Source organism: Falco punctatus (assembly GCF_963210335.1).
Source record: "Falco punctatus genome assembly, chromosome: 2".
In the NCBI taxonomy this organism is placed as follows: domain Eukaryota; kingdom Metazoa; phylum Chordata; class Aves; order Falconiformes; family Falconidae; genus Falco; species Falco punctatus.
This window is the reverse complement of record NC_137581.1, coordinates 33,730,505-33,745,730: the sequence shown is the minus strand read 5'-3', so window position 1 is coordinate 33,745,730 and position 15,226 is coordinate 33,730,505. Positions and strand designations below refer to the sequence as shown.

The 15,226-nt window shown below is 36.9% G+C and overlaps 1 protein-coding gene across 8 annotated transcripts in view; it reads left to right on the top strand.

Annotated features, from left to right (window-relative positions):
- The window catches only part of DGKH (diacylglycerol kinase eta), a 192,514-nt gene extending 179,267 nt beyond the window's left edge, over positions 1-13,247 (top strand). For 6 of the 8 annotated variants that reach the window (XM_080376826.1, XM_080376825.1, XM_080376824.1 and 3 more), the window contains one exon: positions 2,225-13,247. In XM_080376826.1, coding sequence (XP_080232952.1) covers positions 2,225-2,314 — 90 coding nt within the window. In that variant the 3' untranslated portion in view covers positions 2,315-13,247. The remainder of the gene's footprint in view (positions 1-2,224) is intronic. The other 2 variants (XM_080376828.1, XM_080376823.1) reach the window with 1 other exon arrangement.
- Positions 13,248-15,226: the final 1,979 nt, after the last annotated feature.

The window sequence follows — 15,226 nt, the reverse complement described above, 5'->3', positions numbered from 1 at the left end:
CTGGAAGTGTGGCAGAATTTATCAAAAGGGTCCCAGAAATTGTGATGAGGCTCTTGAGACTTGCTGTTCTGATCTACATTACAGCAACTTCAATTGGAATGGAAATAGAACTGAAACCTCTTGCCTCTGAAACATAGGCGTTGTTGACAATACTTTGTAAAGGTTGGTGGAAAAAGTGGCTGAGTTTTCTGGGAATTTCATACTATGATTCTTTCCTCTGATCTTTGAAGTCTGGCAGCATCTTGTTTATCCAACAAGAGTTCTACTTGTGAAAATGTTTGTTCTGAAGAGTTTGCAAGTTCTTAACCTTTAACATGTGTGATTTCTTGTGGTTTGGAAAGGATCCTTATGATTTTTCCCTTACGTAGAATTTCCTCCACATAGCAACTAGGCTACTTGAGTAGTTTCAGTAGTCTTGTGTATTTTTGATTCATTGGATATTAAGTTTAGCATAAGAAAGAAAATATTCTCCAAATCTAAAATTATAAATGTTACTGTCATTGTGGGACAAGTTTAACAACTGCTACAGAAGTTCTCTTAGCTTAAAATGGAGTACTACATTTTTTTATAAGGGAGATGACCATTAGCAGAAACAAATTATAAATTGATGTGATATGGAAAATCAGAAGGTTTTTTCAGATAGGTTGATATGGGGACTTTTATGAACATATCTTGAATTCTTTAACGCTGACACCTTTGTGCCAAAGTGCTGTAAAGGGTGGTCATGCCTTTACAGTACTGGTAGTTTTCAAATGAAGGTTTTTCTTCATCTTTAACATAACTAGAATTCAATCTTGGCTGTCTGAAAATTAATCCACCTGTTTAATCTGTGCTGTGCTACCTTTACAATAAAATAATTAATTCATGCCCATCCTACCATGTCTTTCTTCCTTTGGTAATTGCATGCTAACACTGTTAAGTAATATAAAGTACAGATTTTCTGAGGTTTCTGTGGCTGTAGAAAGGTAGATACAGGCTTTGTATGTGCAGAACATTATATATGGTTTCTTTTTTCACTCTGTATGAGACTAATTATTTCAAGCTGCTTAATTACACTCTTTTCCTTTTAATGTCTTCATAATGGAAATCTTCCTATTAAAATGAAAGGATTTCTATTTCAGAAAAATAGAGTGAAACTTTTCTAAGGTTTTTTTATTTAATCACAATCTATTCACATGAGGTTTATTCTACTAGTATTTGACTCTGCCGCTTGCTCAATGTCACTAACACAAGGATTTTGAAGAGTTTTTCAAAGCTGGGTTTTATAGACAAAGGAAGCAAGCTTCCACCAAACTGTGCTGAAAATTCATTAGCACATTGGGGATCATTAGCACAACTGGGCATCCCATTGTGCTCCTCTGACCATTGGACCAGTCAAAATTGGAAAAGGATGCTGCTAAAGCGGTTACTAGTACTGGAAGAGGTTTGCTGCAAAAAATTCTTGTCTGTTGTCACTTATATGGAGATGGGTCCCAGAAACCAATATTAGAAACATTCCAACTGATGTGATTGCTTTAGTGGTGGCTACAAGGAGATTTATGCTTGTGCTTTTTACATTTTCCTTTGGGATGTGACTGTCATGTCTCAGAATTTTTCTTCCAGCTCTCTAATCAGGAAGATCCATGTTAGGAGACATAACCTTTTTGGAATGAAAAACCAATGCTTACCTTTTCTATTGCTCTCTAAAGGGAAGTTGTCCTACATGCCTGTAGCCATTACATCCACTTTCCCTTGAGAAACTGGGGATATGTGTGTGTGTTGATTATAACAGACTTCATAGGGCCTCAGATCAAGTGACATTGCTGGACAGAAGCTCTGATCCGTCACATCCTACCAAGCATTTAATTGCTGTATTAGAGAGGAGGGGGAGATTGTTCTTTTTTTGCCAGACATTGTTAAAGGTTTTTTTACTTGGAAGTCAAGCAAAAGATAGTTTTGACAGATATTGCAGTGCCTTGGATTGCCATTATTGCAGGTAAGTAATTTTCTGTCTGCAAGACAGAGAGGGATTCATTGTACGCTCTAAGCAATTATTTTTTTTTTGTTAGGCAACACTTGCTAGTACCACAGAATCTTTTCTGGTTAATGTTGATTGCAGTGAGCATATTTCTAGACATCTGTTGCATGGCTAGATCATAATCAATGGTGGGTGTTTTTTTCCTTTTTGTAAATAAACTTCTCCCTCTCTCTCTCTCTCTCTCTCTCTCTTTTTAAATTTCTGTAGGACCTGGGGATAACGAAAGTGGGTCATATGAAGCGAATTCTCCAGGGAATTAAGGAGGTCGGCAAGAACGCTCCTTTGTCCGAAGTGTAATTATGCTGGTGCTCTCCCTAGAGAGAAAGGAAAGTTGCTGGAGAAGCAAAGCTGTTGCAGGCACTTAGCTGTCTTTATAGTTTACTCTATGGAAAAATAAGCACTGGTGTTTGTACAGGCTAGTATCTGAATTCTTGTGTGGTGAAGAGCTTGCTGTGATAGTATGAAAGGATTTGTGCCAAAAAAAAAAAAAAAAAAAAAAAGGAACAAGTGGTATGTTTTGCGAGGACGTTTTCTTGGTGTGCCAACTTGGCCAGTTTGGATAAGCACATTTTGATAAATCGATTGGTTTATGGTGAACTGCGCTCACTGGAAAATATAATCAAGAAATGATTGCTTTGCTTACATGCAGCTTAGTATGCCTCTTCTTATGCTGCAGCGAGATACCATTGTACAGCACGAGGTTGTCTGGTTATCCTTCCAAGGCGTAGCTCCGTAAAACCTTCTGTGCAGGAGACCGAGAGGTTTTGGAGCTTCAACACATGAGCCTAGCAGTGCCACAGGTACCCAGCACTTGCTGGCCACACAGGAGGGGGGAGAGATACCTTGCGATACCATGAATGCAAACTGTAATGCATGGTATGCCTGCCTGAATTATCTGTTGTTCTGTTGCATGACACATCTGATACTTTAAACACTTGAACAACTTTTATATCAGTTTGAATGAGGTTTAATCTATTACTACTTGAGTGTCTTTTTTATTTTCAGTTTCAGGCACTTTTCTATTCTTCAGTGTTGTGTTATGCCTAAAATGTGTTCTACGGCAAAGGATGTGTGGGTGTGGAAACTTAGCATTTGTGCCATATTCAGCAGATTATATGCATTATATATGATTGAAACAGTGTACAGTTAGATTTTTAAATATACCATGTACAGAAGGTATATCAGGTAACTAACTTATGAGTATTCTTGAAAGACTGGTACCTCACAAAAATATCAGTTGGCTTCCTGCATGGAAAATGATAAAGAATTTTCTCATGGTGCATTTTGATGTAGTCATTCAGTTATCTTACACATCTGTAGCATATTTGAACTTCTAGGCACTAATGATTTTATTTATTCTGTTGTTCAAAAGGCAGATTGAAAGATTAATGGAAATTTTTTATAGGAAAATTCATTTATTTATCATACATAAGAGTTCTAAAATGTAGCAGCTAATTTGATTTTTGTGGGGTAAGCTTTTACTCATTGCTAATTAATTGTTAATTTAAAAAGTCTCTGTATGCATTTCTTTACAAAGGCATCAACTTGTTTCTTGTCAGCACTCCTACATTGGTAGATCATAAAATATAAAATACAAGCTCTAAGGTTTTCCACTATGCATGCAAAGATGAATCACATGCAAGGTAGTAATCCATGAGTGTAAACAGGTTAAAAAATGAAAACCATCTTTGTTTAGAAATTGCATTAGACCAGAGTTTGTAAGGTTATTTACAATTTACTTAAATGAAACATAGCTTCATAATTGATTTTCCTGGTTAATTTTTCACAAAAAATATTAATCTAGTAGAAAAATAACTTGCATATAGCTAAAAAAAAAACCTACTTAAATATTTGAGGTGAAATTATATTGTACCACAGAAAACTTGCACAGGATTGCTGTCTCCTTGCTGTTCCTAACGTGTCATTGCGGCATGAGGAACACTTTTACTTAATTAAGTAGCTTTGACGTTTCTTACTGGTTAAAGAGTATCTTGATATATATTTATGTTTTCCTTGTAAGCATCAGAGTAAGGTTTCATTTCTTCTTCCCAAAGCTTATTTTCCCTGTTCAAAGGGGCCAATGTCAAGTACTACATCCTGGTTTTGCCCTCCCGTTCTCATGAGTATGATGGGCATCGTCCCTTGGAAAATAGATGGGCATTGTCCCCTGGAAAGTAAAATCTATTCCCCTCATTGCTCTACTGCAAAAAAAAAAAAAAAAAAAAAAAAAAAATCAAAAGGAGCAAACCAGGCCTCATTTATATCCACTTATAGTACTATGTGCTCTTGCTGCTCAACGGGCACCATTCTGGGAGCTCTGTGGACATAACTGATTGTTCTGGTAAACAAACAAAAGTAAAAGGCTATGTTCCATTAGGTTTTCCATAAAAACCAAACCAAAATCCCTTTGCCAAGTGACATGATTTTCATGCTGTTTTATGAAAAGCATATGGAAACAATGGAAAGTTAGGCAAACAGTGGTAGATTATGAATATTTATTAATGTACTTGACATTCACCCCTTTAATGATGTTCAGATGGCATCTGTCAAGTCTTCGCAAGTTGTATTTCCTTTTCTCTTTGTTTCTCTGTAAGCTACGCTATATTTTAATGTGTGGCAGCATTCTAAAATACAAATGTTACGGTAGATGGCATAGTTAATCTTCCTGGTTGATTCAAAGACATAATACATTGAAGAACTTTCTTTGCTTTCCTGACTGTAGGATACACTCTCTTTACAACTTTCAGCCTTGCTATATGCAATGCGTTAAGATGGGCTATGGAACAGGATCTCTTCAGATCACTGTAGAGTCTACGCTGAGTATATTAAAAAAATGGGAGCTGCTTTTAGGCAGGGAAAATGGGCAAATATTGTTTGTAATGCTACATTCTTATGGCACTCCTCAGATTACCTCAGTATAGGACAACTGATGAATTGTCTTTCTATAGTTCATTTTTTTTAGATGAACACCAAAGAATTTAATATTGATTGTCCTAAGCAGAAGGTTTTTTTTAAATGTGCAAGTAGGAAAAAAAAATTATAAGCATCATTTATGCTGTATTTATTAGATGCCCAGAAGAGCAAATTTTATGCAACTTTATGCCTTAGACGAGTGTTGGCTATGAAATCCAAATGCGTCTGACAAGGAGGCTCTAACTACTTTACAGGGTTTCTCTGCCGAGGTCATAACTGTGTTTAGTGATGAGGCTTTTCTAAAAAAAAGACTTTTGAACACATTGTTACTATCTCATGATTATTGTAATTTCCAAGTATTTGGGTTTTTTCCTTACTGCTGTAAAAGTCCCAGCTCCTAGAACTAAGGACGCACATAGCTACATTTTTAATGAACTGAATTCTTTATAATTTTATCCTGATGTTTAAAGTGTTTCAAAGCATATATCGCAATATCTCAACAAAAATAAGGTAAACACATCCCCTGACAGTACTTAGTTTTTTAGAAAGCAAGTTATCCCAATAGATCTTGTGGAGGCCTATTCAACATGCTAGATTCATCAAGACAAAAAATCACTATACAAAGTTCACTGGATGACTTTTTATTCCTCTAGTCGAATAAACTTAATTTCTGTAGTCACCCAGCATACCTTAAAATTTGAAAGGATTACAAAGTGATAGGCTTTTTTTTTTTTTTTTTTTAGTGGTTGGTATTCATATAGATGAAATGCCCTACACCTCAGAAAGAAGAAGAGGAGAAATGCATATTTTAAAATGGCAGCAAATTGCCAAGTGCATGTTTCTGTTTTGTCATTTTCTAATAGGATTTTTCCAGTTCATTGTATTCAATTGCTGTAGCAACCTCTGATTCGAGTCATGCAAGTATTGCCTTTATAATGCCTAATGCCGCCTTCTTAGAAACAGAATGATATCAGGCAAAATCATGGTTGTAGGTGTTGGGTTTTTTTTAGAATACTATAAAGAAAAAACTTATTCAAAAATGAATATTTTTATACGATGGCAATTGCAAATTTTCTTTATGATACATTTTTATGTATTCCCCCATAACCACTATTTTTTTTGTGAATATCTCTTTCAAAAAAAAAAAAATCTTACACGTGGAAGAACAGTAAAAGGAAAGCATGTTATCAAAAACCCTCCCAGGTTATTTCAATCCAGTATTTCTTGCTTAGAGGCTGGAGTAAACATGTTTGGTCCTGTAAATAATAAATAGAAATAATCTTTCACTCTCCATCCCTGCCCAAAGAAATTCGTACTGCAATGTTGTATAGCTGTAATTCAAACAAAAGGAATTGATTTTTTTGTAATGGTTCCTTTCATATTTTCCTACGATCTTTATAGAGAAATGGATAACCTGCCAATTCTGACTTTTTCATTGAACTCAGTGATGCTAATTCACTTAATGAAAATTTCATAATGCCTTGATAATGAGCAGATCTTATTTCAAGGGTAAAATTATCAGTGTTTTTCAATGCGTCTAGTCTTCCTTTTGGGAAAACTGGCAGGAGGCCTTTTTCACATGTAATGGAAAATGAATACATAAAGCAAATATGAGAGAATGTTCCATAGTCCTACTTTAGAAATACATGTAAAACTATGTATTGTCCATAGATAATTCTACAATGGACATGTAAGACAAAGCCCCCCACAGTGATTCCATTTTGCTTGATGCTTCGTATTAGTGATTGGACTACTAATGTTTACTCCTGTTTCTCCATTGCTCTCTCTGTGCCCCTAAGTATTGAGTTCTTGCATGTAAGTTTGACAGCTCTGGTAACTAATGATCAGCAGTGCAAAAAGTCTTTGTGAAAGGTAAAGTCACAAGTGATGTATATCATGAGGATAACTGAGCTGGAGCAAAGTATTTAGCTTACAGTCAGGAAATCATCTTGTCACTTGTGTGAGAGCCATATAAAATTATATGACTAATAACATATTTTTTTCACCCCAGTAACATAAGTACCTCTCCACTGCAGTGTCCTGAGTAGCACGTTTATACCATGAGCTCTACTTTTTTTTTTTTATTATTCTGTTTTCATAGATTGTGTGTTTTTGGTATGATTTTCATATCATCAAGGTTTGATGCTGCTTATTCTAACTGCGAAGATTTAATGTTTGTAGGAACTGTACATGACTGTATTGCTGTCTTAAGTAAAAGGAGCATGACCTGAGGAAGCTGAGGAGTTTGGACAGGACTTAAAATATCTCTGCTCCCTCTTCAGAGATGAATGGTAGTGTCAGCAGGATTGATAAAGCATCATTTGGTAATTACCAATAGAAGATCTTTACTGGTTGTATAAATTCCTGTATTTATATATAGAATACAGTGTGGAACGTGATCTTTTTTACAAAAAGAAAACATTTTCTAGTTCTTTTCTACTACTGTTGCATTAGGTTTAATAGCTCTGTTAAGGGTTAGCTTACGTACTTGAAATGCACATTTCTGCTGTACAGAAGCCCACTCTGTTTCTCAGCAGTTATATTCCATTTGAAAGCAGTCTGGAGACTTCCAGGAGACTATTCCTGTAGCCAGTTGGAGCTAATACCAAAATTCATAGCAACTTCTGTAGGCTTAATAGTGATAACCCTCAATGTTTTAACTGAAAAAAAAAAAAATCATGTTGAAAAGGTTTTGGTTTTTTTCAGACTGTAGAATTCAACTTAAAATGTCACCCCCTCATCATCTGTAAATAATAAAATAGCAGCACTGTTAACACTTCGGCAAACTAGCAAAATGCTGGCAAATACAGACCTGAGAGTATTCCTGGACAAATTGTCATGAATTTAGCTATAGTGGTTAAACAACCTACCACCTTCAGAGCAGTCAACAGAAAATTCATATATGTACATGGTAGGATTATAAACATTTATTTTAAATAATTGAAGACCTTGTCTCCCAGTTGACAGAAACACTTTCTATATAAAGTTCTTTGGGATTTTGACTTCGTACAACCTGTTGCTTATATTAGTGAGGGCAGAAGAAGCTGGTGCATAATTTATGTTTAACACACAGGTTCAAGCCTCTGCTGATGTTCTCACGCTGCTTCCCAGCTCCTGTGTCTGGATGACTTCCCAGATGCTTGACAAGATGAGACCCTTGATGTCTGCCCCCCCTCTTCTGTTCAGAAGAGCTGGACAGGTAGGCTAGGAGAAAGCTGTATGATGCTCCAGGAGACCTAGACTGACCCGGCCTTCAGGCTCCAGTCTGGCATAGCCATAGTGGACTAAAATACTCTTGCAATCCCCGCTGAAAGCTGTATTTAGCTTGCCATACCACTAACAATTAGCAATAGCTAATGGGATGTCCTTTAATAGAGATGTGTTTTGGCTAACTCCACAGCTGTGTAAGACTTCTGAAAATACCAGAAATTAATGGTAGCTATTAGTAGAACAAGTATGTAAGTGAGTAATCTGTATTTTATTCTATGGAACAGTCGCTTTGGAAAAATATATTTGTAGTATGATTGAAAGATTAGTGTTAGGATTGGAAAGATACTGAAGGTAAAAGCAATACAGTGCAGAGTTTAAAGTACAATGAATTTGCAAAAAAGCCCCACAACTTCATATGAAACAATTTTTTTTAGGAAGCTGTGTTTAATATAGGTATAGCTATGTTATATGAGAGCATGTGAACTGGAAGATGAAACCAAGAAGAAATGAACTAAAAGTAAAATTGGTTAGTTTGTTGGAAACAGTGTGAAAAGCCAAAAATAAAATCCTGGCAAGTGCCCCCAATCTCTACTACGAATGTTTGAAGTGAATTAGCATTTAAAATCCTACCTTGATTAATCTAAAGTATTAATTGGATAGAAAGCTTTTTAATTTATTTAGTAACCTGACAATGTCATTAACAGGGAAAGAGTTACAGATAAAACTGTCTTTCTCCCTGCATTGGTTGAAGTAAGCTCTGCTTGGGACTAATTCTCTCTGCAGTTACAGTCAATTATTATGTGAATGGGGAGGCTGAGGAAAGCTGTCCAGAGCTGCTTGGTCTGGCTTTTCAGGGAGGGAGAGCACGTGTGCTGACAAGTAGGGCCTGGGGGGCTCTTAATCAGAATTTTAAGAATATATGATTGTCTACTTGGACAGTTTGTGAAGGTTTACAATGAGCACACAGACATGCAGATACTCACCGTGAAGGTTTCTAGTGCACTGTTCTCTCACAAGATGCCAACTTTCTATATTGCAATAGGCGTATGGACGGGGGGTGAGCAAGCGGCTGCATGGTGCTTAGTTGCCGGCTGGAGTTAAACCACAACAACCGCTTAGACAGATTTCAGAGGATTTTCTATGGGCATCTGTCGTTTGTGGTGTCTGTACTTTCTGCCCTGGATTTCTCTCCTTAAAACGTGCACTTGGAAAAATGGAGTCTCGTCCACCTATAACAAAAATTATTATTTTTCCCCTCAAGGAGCACAGCTTATGAACTGCCCTGAAATAATTCATTTCATTAGCCACCTCTTACATCATGTCCTTTGAATCCTAAAAGAGCTGAAACACGGGACCTCCCTAGAGCTGCCAGTTACCTAGTAATTTAGTTTGTTGAAGATTGTATGTTGAGGGGATCATCAGAGGGCAAGATGATATTCACAGCAGAAGATGAGATGTGCGATAGATGGGATCTGTGCGTGAAGAGTACAAGCTGCTGGGGAGCTTGTGAGGTGAAGAGGGCCTGATCTCTGCACCTGAGATTTGGTCCTTCTGCATTGCTGTCATCACACACAAATCATTTAATGACATTTAATACTAGCAGCTTCCTCTCTTAATTCACAGTGATGACAAATACACCAGTGATAACAAAACTTCTACTGTCGTAACTGTACGTTCAGAGTAGATATTTCTTAAATCCTGAGGGCTATGGAATTGCATGAATGTATTTGTAGTGTATGTTCTGGCATTTAAAAAAGCATTTAATTTCACCTAAAGGTATTTTAAAAGTCCTGAGAGGATCCCAGCCCAACGTGGATGGTTTTTCTCATTAGCTAGGCTTGTCACTTAAACTAGTACTCCAGTCAAGTACAGCTGTTAGTTCATTCTGTAGTAACATCCACTTACTTGCATGAGTGGGTGCTTAAAGGGCACATAAAAGTGTTGCAGAGATGTGACACTGTCTAGTTTTCTGAATAACTCTTTATATTTGGGTCTGAATAGCATTTTGCAGCAAAAAGGTGAAACACACAATTTCCACTGAATTGAAAAACATGTTCAATAGAAAATGAAAACATCTGACGTGATTTGTACTGATTTAGGTAAAAACTACGGCACGCTCAGTAGTTTCTGCCCTTCATTTCCCCTTGGTCCTGCTCACACCACAGGAAAATTCATCGTCTTTGCAAACATATAGATCTGTTGGGACTTAGGCATGTGCTTACCTTTAAATGGCATTTTAGTCCCCCTGGGAGATTGCTACCATGTATTTCAGTTTTAGCATTTATGTGTAAGCCTACAGAGGATTTAGGTAGGTAGAAATTGCTCCTCACATAAAAGTTATCCTCAGATTGATCAATGGTAGCCTTTTAAATGCCATACCTATGAATGTTGTTCTCTTGCCAGTAGTTGCGTGTGCATGTTTGTATAGATGTAGTATCTAGTTTGTAGTCTATATGTGCGTGCACACCTGTACATATATATGTATATACATACCCTGGTTTTGCCCAGAATGCCAACTTGTGTGTAGAGCCAAAAAAACTTAAAACTATACAATGCTTGAGATGCTGCATTGTTTTTATTATAATATTTTTTATATCAGATGAATTGCAGGATGTTTACAGATGCTTATTAATATTTAACTTATACAATGGAGTGGCAGGATGTTTATGATTGTTGTCAGCTAAAGAATTGTATACAATTCTGGGTGAAATTTTGGCTTTGTTGAAATCCTTGGCAAAACTCCCACTGATCTCACTGGGGCCAAGATTAAACCCCGCTGAATCTATTGTTTACTGGCTATTTTCCTACTGTGATTTTTTTTTTTTTTTTTTAATGAGTGAGATGTATTTATTTTTTCCCAATGTGAAATCTGCAGTTGCTATTTGGATTTTTCTACAGAGCCTGCGAACTCCAACACAGGTGGGAATATATGCCTTAGAGAATGTACAGAATTTTTCATTGATCTGGTCCTTGGATATGTCTAAGAAAATACCTTCTAAAATAACTTTTGTAAGATTTAATACAGAATCTTCTAAAAACAAACCACCTATCTTACCTCTGCCCCAAAGAGGGCATGCAGTGTGGCAGGTGAAAATGAAGAAGTATTTTCTGATGAATAAAAAGTAGTCCCTCCTATTTTGTATACCTGCTGATTTCATACTGCTCACCTGGCTCTGCAGATCTAGAATGAGACACTTGAAGTACCTCATCCAAAAGTACCTTATCGAAGGAAAAAAAAAGTTATATATTATATGGCTTTAAACTTCTCATCAAGACATGGAGGTATGTATCTTCAGAGCCAGTCTGTAGAATGCATGGATGAATAAAATTATGAAAATACTTAGTGGTAAGGCAAATCAGACAACTTCTTGACCTTAGAGAAATCGCTTGTTAAGAGACAGAAGGATCAGTTCTTTAATAGCACCAGGGAGGAAAAATACTGTAATGCAGCGCTTCCTAAATCCCTTTCCAGGGTATCTTTTAATTGTGTATGCTCTAAGTGTATTCTTCCTGTAAAAAGACATGAGGCTGTGAAACGGCTAAATAGATACATCTTAATTTCTTCATCTAAGGCTAAAAATACCATCTTTAACAAGAGATATCATGCACTTTGAAATATATGTGTCTGGAACAGGTAAGTTTGTATTCATTGTAGATAGTCCTCCCAGGGATACAGTAGGATTTGTAAAATGAGTAGTTATGCCAATGTTATCAAAAGCTGAAGAAATAGCAAGCCAGCTGAATTCCCCCATTCAGGCTTTTTCTAAAGACATCTGTGCAAATGCCCACCACTCCCAGGAATCTTTTCCTATAATTTTGCTTTAGAAAGAATCATATTCAGATTCCTACTTCTCCCCTTGCTAATCAGGAAGGAAGTATGCACCTTGGTTGAACTTTCCAGGACTTTGTTGGCTATAGAAACAGACCTCAAAAGAATAAACAGTTGAGGCAACCAGTAGGCTCATGGAGGATCCACAGGACCGTGCCTGGGCTCACCATTCTGCTGGATCCAATTACAGGTTTGGGGGAAAAAGCTCCTGTTGCGCTCCGGCTGCTGCTGGTGGCAAACCTCCATGGTTATTAGTGGGAGCAGGCGGGTGCCCAAGTGGGCAGACAACTTCCCTTTTGCACGTTCATTATCTTTCTGTAATTCTAATCAGTACTGGAGTTCAGGATACACCATTAGTTGTCTGAAAGGCCCTGACGAGTAGAGGGTATGTGAGGAGATGAGGGGGGAGTGGCTGGAGGTCTGGATTCTGCCTTTAGTTTCCTGCCGTGGAGCTGGTGCAAGACTGGGGGCAACTCACTTTAACCTTTGTGTGCCTCACTTTCTCCGCCTGTGGGAGTAAGGATGCTTACCACCTTTGTACAGCCCCCTTGAGATCTATAGGAAAGCACTGGTATATAAGCGGCTGAGTTTTACTGACACTATTACATGTAGTATAAATAAATGACTTTTGTCCGTTACACTGCAAAAATTGCTTTTCCTAGTTTCAGTTCTGACTATTCGATGACCTACGACATTCTGGGTAGTCAGTTTTGAAGCTTAGCGGTTGCTCTAGTACTTACAATTACACACATGGCGGGCTCTGTTTGCTGCAGAAAAGGGTAAAACTTTAAACTGCCTGACAAAACTTGCCAATGAAGTATATCTAACAGAGCAGGGGTGTAACTTTGGCTTTATTTACTTGTAATAATGGTAAGGAACAGTGAATTTTGTTTGTTTACATACTGTTTACAATGGCACAGTTTTATTTTTAATATATAAAAAAAACAATTGAGGTATTTATTGCATATACTATTTTAAAGATGTTTTATGTGTTTTCACCTTTGGAATATATTGTTACATTTCCTTGTACAGATAATTTGGGTGGCTTTGTTAATATAGTTAGTAATTTTTATGACTACTAAGTGACCAGTTTTCCGTGCCTTTTTATTGTTGGATGCATGATTACATATTTATTATTGTATGGAAGTCACTGAGATGTGTATTTTTGTATTCTGCTGGAAGCAATGGTTGATTTTATTGTACATGATAAGAGATGCCTTCATATTGGGCACTCGTATGAGATCTTCCTTCTCAAATAAACAGAATGCATTCAATGTACCTTCCTTAAGTCCTTGAATTTTTTTTCCGTGTCTGGAAGTCAGTGGAAATTCTTGAACATCGTGACACTGAATTTTAGATGTTGTCCACTCAAAATGTGGGCTGCTACCAATGTCATCAAATCCAAACCAAAATTCCCCATTGAAATCAATACAATGGCAAGCCCTTGGCACAGTGTAAGCCTTTGTAATTTAAAAGAAAACTCTGTATGTTAAACTTAATAAAATTTGGATGAGTGACTATCAAGTACCATTTCCATTCAGTCTGCCACACACTGCCTGAAAGTTGTTTTATATTACAGGCTTCGAATGCAGCTTTTAAACATACTTTATACGGCTATGTGCAAGCCCACATGTAACTTATAAGTAGGTCCCTGTGCATGTAGGTGTTTACATTTGCAGGGATCTTCCACTAGATCTTGCTGGCATATGGCATATTAAATGTAAAAATAGATTTACATCTGCATCCATAGTAACAACAGTTGTTAAAACAATATACAGTAGTGCCCATTTTTCCATGGTAAGTGGCAGTAAAACAATACATTTTTCCTTAGTAGTATATACTGAACCTCTCTAGCACCAACCCAGATAAACACTTCAGTTGATTCCATGCCAGGACCTGAAGACAGAGGGCAGTTCTGCAGGTAATCACCAACTATCGTGTTGTAGGTCAGTGAGCTACTAGGCTGGTACTTAAGACATGGTGTCAAAGGAAAAAGATATTTTATAGGAACTTAAGTCAGTTGATGTGGGCAATAATTATGTGGTTGATGAAGGCAGTCATTGTGTTGGGATTGTAATGTCATGAAGTAATCGTATATGGGAGAGTCACTTTCACGGATAACCCAGAATGCTTAAAGGTCAGCCCTGGCAGTTTTAACACACAGTTAATTCCAGGTGCTTACAAATCTTTTAGGACTGAAGCCTGTACTTTAAGTTTGGGGGTGTTGCATGTGCATTCAGTTTCTTTAATGAAACCAAAATGGCTGGGTTTAATAATCAAAGCTGTGGCATAAATGAGACTGTATTAGGAGAAATAGGTAATGATATAAAGTAAGGGATACCACTGGGGATGATACTCTGTGGTATGTGAGGAAACTGGGTGTGATGGTGTATGGATGCTATGAAGTCTCCAGAATTGCTTCTAGCAGTTAAGACTTAACAATAAGATCAGCTTCCCATACTTCATCTTGTCTGTATGTTAGATTTGTGTGAATAAGAAGTCAGAATGTGAAGAAAGTGGTTGCATTATAAGCCTTAACTTGGGAGATGTACTTAGGGAAGTTTTTAATAATTCTAAGAAGAATTTGGTAAATGGGTGAACTTCACACCTCAATATATATTTTGGTACTTGTGGAATATAATCAATCTGTTCATGCCAGTGACACTGAATAGTTTATGATAAAGACTGAAATTGTGCAAACTTTTAATTCCCATGACTAAATTCATAAAAATCTAAATACAAGAAGATGGTAGACAGGAAAGAGTTTAAATTAGATGTCCTAAGGCAAATCCCTAGAACCAAATCTAATGGAGTTATTGCCGGGACAGTTTATGAAAAAGGGCTGTATAGATGTCTAAAACACAAAAGGTAGCAGCAAATTATTTAAAGAGGTTTAGTTGGGATGGAGTGACAAACTACAAGGGCAAAAATGAAACTGGTGGCAGTATACGCAGTTCTTTTCACATTAACATTAGAATGTTAGGATATTAGAGAATTAGAACAGTGAGCACAGGAAAAAGTGGGAAGGAAAATGGTTTTTAAATTATGCAATTCAGGCCACTGAAAGTTTGTGAACAGATTAAAATCTGTCTGTCCTGGAAGCATGTGTGGGAGTATGGCATTAGCCCAAGTTGGTTGTGTACCTAACTAGTATGTACCACTTCAACTGGAGTTATTGCAGGCTATTTTTTAATTACATTAATGTGCTTCTGGTCATATTTATAAGTATACTTTTCGGAAATGAAATAGTCTGTGCC